Raw genomic sequence first — 14802 nt, forward strand, 5'->3', positions numbered from 1 at the left:
TCACCTCCAGCCATGTTCCATGTCCATCATGTGCTAAACCACACCGGACTGCTCCCTTCCAATTAAATCCTGAATTTTCAGGCCACATTTCCTTCTCCTTCCTCTGCCTGCAACTCTTTGCTCCCTCCTATGGTCTGTCTGGACACAAATTATCAGATTATCAGTTCAGTTCAGTCGCTCAGTCGTGTCCGACTCTTTGCGACCCCATGAATCGCAGCATGCCAGGCCTCCCTGTCCATCACTACCTCCTGGAGTTCACTCAAACTCATGTCCATCGAGTCAGTGATGCCATCCAGCCATCTCATCCTCTGTTGTCCCCTTCTCCTCCCGCCCCCCATCCCTCCCAGCATCAGGCTCTTTTCCAATGAGTCAACTCTTCACATGAGGTGGCCAAAGTACTGAAGTTTCAGCTTCAGCATCAGTCCTTCCAATGAACACCCAGGAGTGATCTCCTTCAGAATGGACTGGTTGGATCTCCTTGCAGTCCAAGGGACTCTCAAGAGTCTTCTCCAACATGACACTTCAAAACCATCAATTCTTTGGCACTCAAATTTCTTCACAGTCCAACTCTCACATCCATATATGATCACTGGAAAAACCACAGCCTTGACTAGACGGACCTTTGTTGGCAAAGTAATGTCTCTGCTTTTGAATATGCTATCTAGGTTGGTCATAACTTTCCTTCCAAGGAGTAAGCGTCTTTTAATTTCATAGCTGCAGTCACCATCTGCAGTGATTTTGGAGCCCCCCAGAATAAAGTCTGACACTGTTTCCACTGTTTCCCCATCTATTTCTCATGAAGTGATGGGACCGGATGCCATGATCTTCATTTTCTGAATGTTGAGCTTTAAGCCAACTTTTTCACTCTCCTCTTTCACTTTCATCAAGAGGCTTTTTAGTTCCTCTTCACTTTCTGCCATAAAGGGTGGTGTCATCTGCATATCTGAGGTTATTGATATTTTTCCCAGCAATCTTGATTCCAGCTTGTGTTTCTTCCAGCCCAGCATTTCTCATGATGTACTCTGCATATAAGTTAAATAAGCAGGGTGACAATATACAGCCTTGATGTACTCTTTTTCCTATTTGGAACCAATCTGTTGTTCCATGTCCAGTTCTAACTGTTGCTTCCTGACCTGCATATAGGTTTCTCAAGAGGCAGGTCAGGTGGTCTGGTATTCCCATCTCTTTCAGAATTTTCCAGTTTTTTCCAGAATTTTCCAGTTTCCTGTGTGTGATTGTGGGCCACACGGTCAGAGGATTTGGCACAGTCAATAAAGCAGAAATAGATGTTTTTCTGGAACTCTCTTGCTTTTTCGATGATCCAGCAGATGTGGGCAATTTGATCTCTGGTTCCTCTGCCTTTTCTAAAACCAGCTTGAACATCTGGAAGTTCACGGTTCACATATTGCTGAAGCCTGGGTTGGAGAATTTTGAGTATTACTTTACTAGCATGTGAGATGAGTGCAATTGTGAGGTACTTTGAGCATTCTTTGGCATTGCCTTTCTTTGGGACTGGAATGAAAATGGACCTTTTCCAGTCCTGTGGCCACTGCTGAGTTTTCCAAATTTGCTGGCATATTGAGTGCAGCACTTTCACAGCATCATCTTCCAGGATTTGAAATAGCTCAACTGGAATTCCATCACCTCCACTAGCTTTGTTTGTAGTGATGCTTTCTAAGGCCCACTTGACTTCACATTCCAGGATGTCTGGCTCTAGGTCAGTGATCACACCATCGTGATTATCTGGGTCATGAAGCTTTTTTTTGTACAGTTCTTCTGTGTATTCTTGCCACCTCTTCTTAATATCTTCTGCTTCTGTTAGGTCATACCATTTCTGTCCTTTATTGAGCCCATCTTTGCATGAAATGTTCCCTTGGTATCTCTAATTTTCTTGAAGAGATCTCTAGTCTTTCCCATTCTGTTGTTTTCCTCTATTTCTTTGCATTGATCGCTGAGGAAAGCTTTCTTATCTCTCCTTGCTATTCTTTGGAACTCTGCATTCAAATGGGTATATCTTTCCTTTTCTCCTTTGCTTTTCACTTCTCTTTTTTCACAGCTATTTGTAAGGCCTCCCCAGACAGCCATTTTGCTTTTTTGCATTTCTTTTCCATGGGGATGGTCTTGATTCCTGTCTCCTGTACAATGTCATGAACCTCAGTCCATAGTTCATCAGGCACTCATCTATCAGATCTAGTCCCTTAAATCTATTTCTCACTTCCACTGTCTAATCATAAGGGATTTGATTTAAGTCAAACCTGAATGGTCTAATGGTCTTCCCTACTTTCTTCAATTTAAGTCTGCATTTGGCAATAAGGAGTTCATGATCTGAGCCACAGTCAGCTCCTGGTCTTGTTTTTGCTGACTGTATAGAGCTTCTGCATCTTTGGCTGCAAAGAATATAATCAATCTGATTTCAGTGTTGACTATCTGGTGATGTCCATGTGTAGAGTCTTCTCTTGTGTTGTTGGAAGAGGGTGTTTGCTATGACCAGTGCGTTCTCTTGGCAAAACTCATTAGCCTTTGCCCTGCTTCATTCCGTATTCCAAGGCCAAATTTGCCTGTTACCCCAGGTGTTTCTTGACTTCCTACTTTTGCATTCCAGTTCCCTATAACGAAAAGGACATATATTTTGGGTGTTAGTTCTAAAAGGTCTTGTAGGTCTTCATAGGACCGTTCAACTTCAGCTTCTTCAGTGTTACTGGTTAGGGCATAGACTTGGATTAGTGTGATATTGAATGCTTTGCCTTGGAAACGAACAGGGATCATTCTGTCGTTTTTGAGATTGCATCCAAGCACTGCATTTCGGACTCTTTTGTTGACCATGATGGCTACTCCATTTCCTCTAAGGGATTCTTGCCCACAGTAGTAGATATAATGGTCATCTGAGTTAAATTCACCCATTCCAGTCCATTTTAGTTCACTGATTCCTAGAACGTCGACATTCACTCTTGCCATCTCCTGTTTGACCACTTCTAATTTGCCTTGATTCATGGACCTGACATTCCAGGTTCCTATGCAATATTGCTCTTTATAGCATCGGACCTTGCTTGTATCACCAGTCACATCCACAGCTGGGTATTGTTTTTGCTTTGGCTCCATCCCTTCATTCTTTCTGGAGTTATTTCTCCACTGATCTCCAGTAGCAAATTGGGCACCTACCAACCTGGGGAGTTCCTCTTTCAGTATCCTATCATTTTGCCTTTTCATACTGTTCATGGGGTTCTCAAGGCAAAAATACTGAAGTGGTTTGCCATTCCCTTCTCCAGTGGACCACATTCTGTCAGACCTCTCCACCATGACCCGCCCGTCTTGGGTGATATGGCTTATCTGATATGGCTGGGCTCTAATGTCATCTAGCATAGTCTTGCTCCATCCACCCCACCCCAACTCCCAACACAATTCACTGCTCAACTGCCTGTGTTTCTCCAGAGCCCTATGCTAACACATCATCATAACATTAAAATTACATGTATCTGTTTCTCCAATTCATTGTAACCTTAAGCACCCAAACTCTTGGCCACCAAGAGGTTCACTTAACTGTTAGTTGCAATGAACTAAACTGAGAACATTAAACACTTTGGAAGAAAAGCTATGACCAACCTAGACAGCATATTAAAAAACAGAGACATTACTTTGCCAAAAAAGGTCTGTCTAGTGAAAGCTATGATTTTTTGAGGAGTCATGTATGGATGTTAGAGTTGGACCATAAAGAAAGCTGAGCACTGAAGAATTGATGCTTTTGAAGTGTGGTGTTGGAGAAGACTCTTGAGAGTCCCTTGGACTGCAAGGAGATCCAACCAGTCAATCCTAAAGGAAATCAGTCCTGAATATTCATTGGAAGGACTGATGCTGAAGCAGGAAACCCAATACTCTGGCCACCTGATGAGAAGAACTGACTCACTGAAAAAGACCCTGATGTTGGGAAAGATTGAAGGCAGGAGTAGAGGGGACGACAGAGGATGAGATGGTTGGATGGCATCATCGACTCGCTGGACATGAATCTGAGCAAGCTCCAGGAGTTGGTGATGGACAGGGAAGCCTGGCGTGCTGTAGTCCATGGGGTCACAAAGAGTCAGACACAACTAAGCAACTGAACAGAACTGAACTGAATGGCTCAGGAGCCCATCAAAAACAGACATAAATTCACAAGGATGATTTTCAAACAAATGTAATAAAACTGGAAAGATGTATATTCTGATACTGAATGATGTTGAAATTCACAAATTCACATTAAAATAACTCATGAAGACTAAATCAACCTCAGGAATAGTAAAAACGGGATAATAAACATTCATTTGGTAGCAAGGGAAAGCAGGATGCTGAGCCAGATACAGGAAAGCACTCCATAACTTTAGTTCTCTTCATTATTTGCAAGCAAAGATGTTACCACACAGAAATGATTTTTCCCTCCCTGGGTTCAACCATAACCCTTTCCAGACCAAGAAGATGGTGCACAAAGCAAATGTTTAAGAAAAAACTCCCTTATGAGCTGAAGTACTAGAATGGAGTTAGACCTTTTCCCTCTAGTACCTGTCCCCCCTCCCAAGCCAGTTCACAAGGGTCAAGGCAGTAGCACAAAGAAGATTCGAGAGACTTTTCCAGAACCCTTTCGAATCAAAAGGAGCTACACCCATGCCTTCCTGGGACCCTTCACCCAAAGAGAAAAGCAAGTTCAATTCAATTATTATAATACAACCAACCTACCAAGGGTGGGGCCAAGTACTGAGTCCCCAGACAATAGAGAAATACATTCATTTCCCCTGAAAAACCTGAATCCAGGAGCAGCAGACAGAGCATGTATTCTGGGCACAGACCAACATGAGTTCAAATCCAAGCACTGGCCAAACTCATCTGCAGGTGTGAGAAGTCAGGCTAGTAGTTATTTTAGGAAGGAAGGGTGTGGTAGAGATTGGAACATGAGTGACGGTAACACAATCCTCACGGACCTTCGTGGCAGTTGCAGGGGTGTATTCACTTTGTGAAAACTCACTGAACTGCAGAGCCATTTGTACACCCGGGGCTTTCCAGGTGGCACCACTGGTAAAGAATCCGCCTGCCAATGCAGGAGACACAAGCGATACAGGTTCAATCCCTGGGTTGGAAAGATACCTTGGAGTAGGAAATGGCAACCAACTCCAGTATTCTTGCCTGGGAAATTTCATGGACAGAGGAGTCTGGAGGGCTACAAAGGAGCCGGACACGACTGAATGACTGAGCACATACACCCATTCACCTCTCTGAACTTTCATCATTTTCCATCTCAGGGAAAAAAAAAATCTATACCCTATAGAGTTCTCCTAGAAAGAATATATTTGCCGTAATGATAGGAAATAGTAAATGTAATTGTATACTGATATACTCAATAAGAGTTTATATATCAAAATAATGAAACATATTTAAGAGAGCTTGGCCTCAAAAGTTGGTAACTGCATCACCAAGTTCCCACACGAGGCCTTCCATCCCAGGAGGTACTGTATTCTGTTCCAATGGGTTTATATAAAGTAAGTGAACACCTGTGATTTTTGCCCAACAGAGTGGCCTGGGAAGTAAACAGCATCGGTACTCCATGAACTCTCTAGATAAATCCTGAATAACAGGCAGCTCTGCAGTGGGTTAGGTCCACATGGCAGCAAGTACCACCATCTTCCCCTCCTATTCCCAGCTATGCATAGGACACAACTCACAACTCAGGGAAAGGCAGAGGAAAACAATTCACAAAGAACCCAGCAATCCTGAAGCAAACTTAAGCTCAAACCATCCCCTGGTGGTTCAGTGGTAAAGAATCCACCTGCCAATGCAGGAGATGTGGGTTCAATCCCTGGATCGGGGAAAATCCCCTGGAGTAGGAAATGGCAACCCACTTCAGTGTTCTTGCCTAGGAAATCCCATGAACAGAGGAGCCTGGCAGGCTACGGTCCATGAGGTCGCAAAGAATCGGACAAAACTCAGCAACTAAACAACACACACCACGACAAACCCCACGTCGCATAGGCGGGAAGCCCGACATGCAAAGAAGCCGCCTGGCTTTTCCAACCTCATGACGCTGGAAACAGCCAGGTTTCCTGACCCCTGCCTGGTGTTCTTTCCCAGCAGCAAGAGGAAACCACTTCCCTCCACTGGGAAATGTGAACAACTCCTGACTTTGGCAGTCCTGGCAACCACACAAGCACAGAAAAAGGAGAGAACTTGTTCTGGCATTTTTTTCTTTCCAGTCTTAGGACACGGCCCTCGGCTACCACAATGTTATCATGAAGAAACAGTCGGAGCCTGCCCATGAAGGGCTCTCCCTACCAAGGCCGGAGGATTCCACTCCTGGCTGGAGACTAACACAGCAAGCCTGGAAATACAGCTGGACCCTCTGAAAAATGGACCCCACCTCACCAGCATCACACAGATGCAGAGAGAACTGACAAATTATAGTTTGTAAGGTAGCTGGAAATTTGCATTAGAGATGTGACATTTTTATTCATCATTGAATTGCTTCCAGTGTCAAGTGAAGGAAAAGCCACGCATTTTTACCTCCCACTGAAAAAAAAGCATTTGTCATAACATGAAGCATTTCCCAAATCCATTCTTAACAAATTATAGAAATACAGATTTCCTATTTCCCTTCTGAAGGAATGACTCTATCCCCTTTAAGGAAGACACTTAGCAGAGAGATGACTAGAATTCAAATTTCCCAAGTTCATTCGAATACGAAGTTAAGTGACTATCCAAGTTAAAAGCAGGCAAAAATATTTTCTCTTGCAAACCAAAATTTTATTGGAAGTAATTACAAGATGATACACTAAAAAATTAAATTTCAATGCTTTTAAGAAGGAAAACTATTGTGCTAATAGTCTTATTAATCAAAGAGTTTTCCGAGGTTGAAATAAGGCATTTGCTTTTCCAGAGAAGTTATCAAAAAGGACGCCATCGAAGCGTGAATGTGTTTTCAAGTATATTCAGCCATTCATTCCACAAATATTTACTGAGTCTTTACTTGTGCCAGGTATTGTTCTAGGCTCTGAGTCTACAACAGTGGAGAGAAAAGTCTGGGTTTTCACAGAGCTCACATTCCAGTGTTACTGAGAGGCTGAATGAATTCTGAGGTTTCAGAAAGACCACAGGAATCAGAGACAGTGCAAGACAGCCACTCCAGGTATTTTCCTGGATTGTCCAAGCATGCAGCCTTCAAGGTAGAATTAAATTACTTCTGCACTTTGAAATCAAAATATCATAGTAAGAATATTTCTTCCCTTTTTAACACTTCTTTGGGCACATTTAAAGTATCCAAAGTTTTGACACACGTCATACTCAGAAAATCAGAGCCAAGTTCAAGGTAACAGACATATCCATCACCCCCTTCCCAGGCTGCTTCACGCCTCTCGTGATCCCTTTCACATCTCCCTGAGCCATCTTGCTGCCAGTTACCCCAATCTGATTTCTGTCACTACAGCTTAGTTTGCTTTTTTGAAGAGAGAATGTGTGGGATCTCCTTCATCCAGCACACTGATGATGAGATTCATCCATGGCACTGTGTGTAGCAATCATTCATTCTTTTTCATGGCTGAGTAGTATTCCATAAGGTGACCACTTTCCAGGTTGGTGCCATGACAAATGAGGCTGCCTAACTCTGATAAACTCTCTTTCCCCTGAGTTCCAGTTTGTATCACACATTTTTTCCAAACTGCTTTCTCCAAAGACCCCCAGAATTTAAGGTTTTCCATCCCTCCCTTCAGCTATCCCAGAGAACTTAGGATTTACCACATGTGGCTAATGGAGAAGGCATCCCTTCATCCTGGAAACAGATTTCAAAGATCATGAAAAAGCTCACCTTGCATTGTTCATCCCCAGGGTCTTACCTGTGAATATTGGATATGCTTGCAGTGACCATGATTCCATAGCATATTAACACCAGCACAAAAAGATGCACAGAATACCTGCAGGACATCGTGGGGAGAAAGGGAGGACACCCAATGTATTTCATATTAACATACCTCTTGGCTGTCTCCACCTCCACTCCCACCAAAAAGCAAGTAATCAGTTAACTCATGTTTATTTAAGAGAAAATAAATCAAGTATTTTCATTCTATGCAAATAAGATACCTTGAAATGACACTAAGAAGTCATGATATAGATCTCCAACTGCAGAGAAGAGAGTTCTTTCTAACTTTAAAGTATGAAGACCAAAACTGAGCTGCCCCAGACACCAACACTTTGACATTGGGGTGATTCAAAATACTCATCATTCTTTCTCAAATTTTCACTGGAGGAGGAGGAGCCATAAGCTACTACTCTGAACAAATTCCCTCAAGTTGAACTTCTAGAAATGTTTATTTCTAGAACTTCTTCCCCAAGAAGTATCCCTCCCAGGAGATCTGCCCAGCTTACCTAGTAGAGAAAAGGCTTTCCCTGCTAAAGGAGGACACATTCCCGAAGACTGGCCCTAAAACTTTTCTTCTACTCTAAGTGCAGGGTTAATGCCACTATCTCTAGCAGTGATGCAAGAAAAACACCAATAGCTATAACAGTTAGGAAAAGTTCCTTGCTAGGAAAATTCCATTTACATGATCCTGGGTGAGATCAGCAGAAGTCTAATTTTAAGAAAAATTCACTGAATTAATTTCTATTAGAGTCAATTTATTGGTTTCAGTTTCTGGAGATTCCTCCAATATCCCCATTATTTTACACTAAGAGTAAATGTCATATTTTTTCTTCCTTAGTGTCTGGGAAATGCCAAGAATATCTCCACAAAACACTCGAATGATAAACATTTAGAATGTAGGAGGTTCATACTCACCAGCCAAAACAAAAGATGACAAAATAGATGCCAAAAATGGTGGCAAATGCATGCCGGACAGCAGGACTGGTTTTACCGGGACTCAAGTAGAGGCGGAACCAGAAAGCAGCGCACAAAGCCAAGAGCTGGCAGGCCACGAAATTCACCTGGAAGGGGAAAGCGAGAATCAGAACCGTTGCTGTTTGGCCTGCGTGTGGATTTTCTTTCCCTCCTCCTTGCAGACTCTGCATCAAGATGCCTCTCAGACATGGATGTTTTGCTCAGTAGAGCACTCGTCTGGAGGAGGTTAAAAGATAACCATACCCTCATCTGGTAGAAGAAGTGACCAACCCAAAAGTTTCTTCTCCAATCCTTTGAGATGAGGCAAAGCTGCTTTTCCACTGACAAACTGTGAGACTTTTTATTGGAAAGAGCCTTAGTTGACTGTGAGGCCACTTTGCTGAGCGTCTTCCCTACCCCCAGCCCTTAGCATTATCCTAAGATAAAGAACGTATTCTTTTTGAGATGCAGATGAATCAAATCCTTGAGGCTTCCCTCACTGTGAAGTGAAGTGAAGTAAAAGTTGTTTAGTTGTGTCCAACTCTTTGCAACCCCATGGATTACACAGGCCATGGAATTCTCCAGGCCAGAATACTGGAGTGGGTAGCCTTTCCCTTCCCCAGGGGATCTTCCCAACCCAGGGATCGACCCCAGGTCTCCCGCATTGCAGGCAGATTCTTTACCAGCTGAGCCATAAGGGAAGCCCAAAAATACTGGAGTGGGTAGCCTATCCCTTCTCCAGCAGATCTTCCTGACCCAGGAATCAAACCAGGGTCTCCTGCATTGCAGGCAGATTCTCTACCAACTGAGCTATCAAGGGAAGCCCTTTCCCTCACTGGTACCTAAGAAAGCAAATGCTTCTCCAAAACAATCATCAGCTGGTTTGGGGGGGCTTTAAGATTTTTTTTTAAAATATGGACTGTTGTTTTTTTTTAAGTCTTTATTGAACTTGTTATAATATTGCTTCTGCTTTATGTTTTGGTTTTTTGGCCCTGAGGTATATGGGATCTTGGCTCCCCGACCACAGATCAAACCTGCAACCCGCTGCAGGGAGTGAAATCTTAACCAGAGAAGTCCCTCATCAGCTGTTTTCTGACTCTAATTTTTCTCATTTTAAATTAACACCAAATAAGAGATTGCCCAAATCCAAGGGGGTATTCCAAAGATGCTCAGAAAAAGAGACAGCCCTGTATTAAACTTTCAATATCAAAACTATCTAGTTATGTAAAATAGGCACTATATTTCCTTATAAAAATCTCAATGACCTCTCTCTCAAAAATATTTTACCTAAAAGAAACTATAAAATATTTATAATTTCCAGATACCCTTAGGTATGCAGAGTACATCATGAGAAACGCTGGGCTGGATGAAGCACAAGCTGGAATCAAGATTGCTGGGAGAAATATCAATAACCTCAGATATGCAGATGACACCACCCCTATGGCAGAAAGTGAAGCGGAACTAAAAAGCCTCTTGATGAAAGTGAAAGAGGAGAGTGAAAAAGTTGGCTTAAAGCTCAACATTCAGAAAACAAAGATAATGGCATCCAGTCCCATCACTTCATAGGAAATAAATGGGGAAACAGTGGAAACAGTGAGAGATTTTATTTTGGGGGGCTCCAAAATCACTGTAGATGGTGACTGCAGCCATGAAATTAAAAGACACTTGCTCCTTGGAAGAAAAGTTATGACCAACCTAGACAGCATATTAAAAAGCAGATATTACTTTGCCAACAAAGGTCCGTCTAGTCAAAGCTATGATTTTTCCAGTAGTCATGTATGGATGTGAGAGTTGGACTATAAAGAAAGCTGAGTGCCAAAGAATTGATGCTTTTGAAGTGTGGTGTTCATTGCAACGGAAAGAATAAAATACTTAGGAATATATCTACCTAAAGAAACTAAAGACCTATATATAGAAAACTATAAAACACTGGTGAAAGAAATCAAAGAGGACACTAACAGATGGAGAAATATACCATGTTCATGGATTGGAAGAATCAATATAGTGAAAATGAGTATACTACCCAAAGCAATTTATAGATTCAATGCAATCCCTATCAAGCTACCAACGGTATTCTTCACAGAGCTAGAACAAATAATTTCACAATTTGTATGGAAATACAAAAAAACTCGAATAGCCAAAGCTATCTTGAGAAAGAAGAATGGAACTGGAGGAATCAACCTACCTGACTTCAGGCTCTACTACAAAGCCACAGTTATCAAGACAGTATGGTACTGGCACAAAGACAGAAATATAGATCAATGGAACAAAATAGAAAGCCCAGAGATAAATCCACGCACATATGGACACCTTATCTTTGACAAAGGAGGCAAGAATATACAATGGATTAAAGACAATCTCTTTAACAAGTGGTGCTGGGAAATCTGGTCAACCACTTGTAAAAGAATGAAACTAGAACACTTTCTAACACCATACACAAAAATAAACTCAAAATGGATTAAAGATCTAAACGTAAGACCAGAAACTATAAAACTCCTAGAGGAGAACATAGGCAAAACCCTCTCTGACATACATCACAGCAGGATCCTCTATGACCCACCTCCCAGAATATTGGAAATAAAAGCAAAAATAAACAAATGGGACCTAATTAACCTTAAAAGCTTCTGCACATCAAAGGAAACTATTAGCAAGGTGAAAAGACAGCCTTCAGAATGGGAGAAGATAATAGCAAACGAAGCAACTGACAAACAACTAATCTCGAGAATATACAAGCAAATCCTACAGCTCAACTCCAGAAAAATAAATGACCCAATCAAAAAATGGGCCAAAGAACTAAATAGACATTTCTCCAAAGAAGACATACAGATGGCTAACAAACACATGAAAAGATGCTCAACATCACTCATTATCAGAGAAATGCAAATCAAAACCACTATGTACCATTTCACACCAGTCAGAATGGCTGCGATCCAGAAGTCTACAAGTAATAAATGCTGGAGAGGGTGTGGAGAAATGGGAACCCTCATACACTGTTGGTGGGAATGCAAACTAGTACAGCCACTATGGAGAACAGTGTGGAGATTCCTTAAAAAACTGGAAATAGAACTGCCTTATGATCCAGCAATCCCACTGCTGGGCATACACACTGAGGAAACCAGAAGGGAAAGAGACACGTGTACCCCAGTGTTCATCGCAGCACTGTTTATAATAGCCAGGACATGGAAGCAACCTAGATGTCCATCAGCAGATGAATGGATAAGAAAGCTGTGGTACATATACACAATGGAGTATTACTCAGCCATTAAAAAGAAGACATTTGAATCAGTTCTAATGAGGTGGATGAAACTGGAGCCTATTATACAGACTGAAGTAAGCCAGAAAGAAAAACACCAATACAGTATACTAACACATATATATGGAATTTAGAAAGATGGTAACAATAACCCTGTGTACGAGACAGCAAAAGAGACACTGATGTATAGAACAGTCTTATGGACTCTGTGGGAGAGGGAGAGGGTGGGAAGATTTGGGAGAATGGCATTGAAACATGTAAAATATCATGTATGAAACGAGTTGCCAGTCCAGGTTCGATGCACGATACTGGATGCTTGGGGCTGGTGCACTGGGACGATCCAGAGGGATGGTATGGGGAGGAAGGAGGGAGGAGGGTTCAGGATGGGGAACACATGTATACCTGTGGCGGATTCATTTTGATAGTTGGCAAAACTAATACAATTATGTAAAGTTTAAAAAAAAAAAAAATGAAGTGTGGTGTTGGAGAAGACTCTTGAGAATCTCTTGGACTGCAAGGAGATCAAACCAGTCTATCCTAAAGGAGATCAGTCCTGAATATTCATTCGAAGGACTGATGCTGAAACTCCAATATTTTGACCGCCTGATGCGAAGAACTGACTCATTTGAAAAGACCCTGATGCTGGGAAAGATTGAAGGCAGGAGGAGAAGGGGACAACAGAGGATGAGATGGTTGGATGGCATCACTAACTCAATGGACATGAGTTTGAGTAGGCTCCGGGAGTTGGTGATGGACAGGGAGGCCTGGCATGCTGGTCCATGGGGTCACAAAGAGTTGGACACAATTGAGCGACCAAACTAAACTGAACTGATACTCTTAGGAAAGAGCAAGGGACTTAACACAAAATATATTGAAAGGTTTAACCATTAAATTAACCCTAGAAAAGTACTTTAGACTTTTCAGAGTATTCAGAATGAAAACTTCAGCATCAGTTTGCTTTTAGAAGGGATCAAGGATATAGTATCTGAATAAATCAATTCCTTTTGAAGTGGTCTTTCATGCCTCTTCCAGCCCTAATGGTCTCTGATTCCACATCTGACCAGCATCTTTTCCCTGAACTCTTGGTGCCCAAATGCAACACTTCACAATGGATTAAAAGTTTCCCCCTATACACAAACACAACCCACCCCTCCAACCTTCTTCCCAACAATGAGTCTCTAGCCAATCCTCAGATGTTCCAGATCAAACTGGAACCTCAGGGTTCCAGAGCAAACTATTCTAAGGTGAAAGTGAAAATACACAATGGCAGCACTTAGTTCTAGCAGGAAGGTTCTAGCAGAATTACTTTTCAATGACTAGAGGAACATCCTAAAAGGTACACGCTGAACCACAATTAGATACCACGTCACACCCATTAGGATGGTAATTATTTTAAAAACAAAATAATGAGCATTGGCAAGGATTTAGAGAAATTAGAATCCTTGTACACTGCTGGTGGGAATCGAAAATGGTACAGCTGCTATGGAAAACAGTACGGTGGTTCTTCAAAAAATTATAATACAGCAATTCCACTTTGGGGCGTATACCCAAAAGAACTGAAAGCAGGGTCCTGAAGAGATATCTGCCCGCCAGGTTTAGAGCAGCATTATTCACAACATTCAAAAGGCAGAGACAACCCAAATGTCTATCAACAGATGAATGGATAAGTAAAATGTGGTATAAATACATACAATGGAATACTGTTCAACCTTAAAATGGGGGAAATTCTGACACATGCTACAACACAGATAAACCTTGAAGATATTATCCTAAGTGAAATAATCCAGACACAGGACAGATATCTGATTCCACTTATATGAGGTACTGGGCTTCCCTCTTAGCTCAGCTGGTAACCAATCCACCTGCAATGCAAGAGACCTAGGTTTGGTCCCTGGGTTGGGAAGATCCCCTGGAGAAGGGAAAGGCTACCCATTCCAGTATTCTGGCCTGGAGAATGCCATGGACTGTATAGTCCATGGGGTTGCAAAGAGTCGGACATGACTGAGTGACTTTCACTTCACTTGATATGAGGTACCTAGAAAAATAAAATTTATCAAGACTGAAAGCAGAATGGTGCTTGCCAGGAACTGAGGGGTGGAGAGAATAGGATTATTACTGAATGGATATGGAGTTTCAGTTTTACAAGATGAAGAGAGTTCTGGAGATGGATGATTTGGAAATAGTTGCATGACAGAGTGAGTGTACTTACTGCCACTGAATTGTACTACACACTTTAAAATGGGAAACCCTGTATCATGTATAGATTACAGTTTTAAAAATATACACAGGCTGGAGCATAATATCCATTTCTTTGTGTTTCCTAGTTCATATCAATACTGGTAGCTGGTAGGAATTATGACCATCTCTGCAGCCAAGAGTGGCTACCTGACAACAATGCATATATGAACATTATTAGATCTTTGCTCCTTTCTTCTCTGAAGGGTTAACAAAACTGGACATTATATTTTATATATAATGTTACATTTCAGAAATAAATCCACAAATGGGTCTGATTTAATCTATGGGATCTACTTCCAAATAATCTTACAGGGAGGGAGAGTGGAGTGAGTATAAGTCAGTGGCCCTCAACTCGGGAGGGTGTGCTCCCCAGGGAACACTTCCGGTTGTCATAACCAGGAAGCGGGGAGGGGTGTAGTGCTCCTGGCATCTAGTAGGTAGAGGCTAGGGATCCTGCTAAATATCCTACAAGGCACAGGAGAGCCTCCCA

The 14802-nt window shown here is 42.0% G+C and overlaps 1 protein-coding gene across 4 annotated transcripts in view; it reads right to left on the bottom strand.

Moving 5' to 3' along the window:
• The window catches only part of MBOAT1 (membrane bound O-acyltransferase domain containing 1), a 112668-nt gene that overhangs the window by 43656 nt on the left and 54210 nt on the right, over positions 1-14802 (bottom strand). For all 4 annotated transcript variants that reach the window (XM_055570746.1, XM_055570749.1, XM_055570747.1 and 1 more), the window contains exons 2-3: positions 8783-8928; positions 7845-7922 (exon numbers count right to left, since the gene is read on the bottom strand). In XM_055570746.1, coding sequence (XP_055426721.1) covers positions 7845-7922; positions 8783-8928 — 224 coding nt within the window. The remainder of the gene's footprint in view (positions 1-7844; positions 7923-8782; positions 8929-14802) is intronic.

Source organism: Bubalus kerabau, chromosome 3 (genome assembly GCF_029407905.1).
Source record: "Bubalus kerabau isolate K-KA32 ecotype Philippines breed swamp buffalo chromosome 3, PCC_UOA_SB_1v2, whole genome shotgun sequence".
NCBI classification, from domain to species: Eukaryota; Metazoa; Chordata; class Mammalia; order Artiodactyla; family Bovidae; genus Bubalus; species Bubalus kerabau.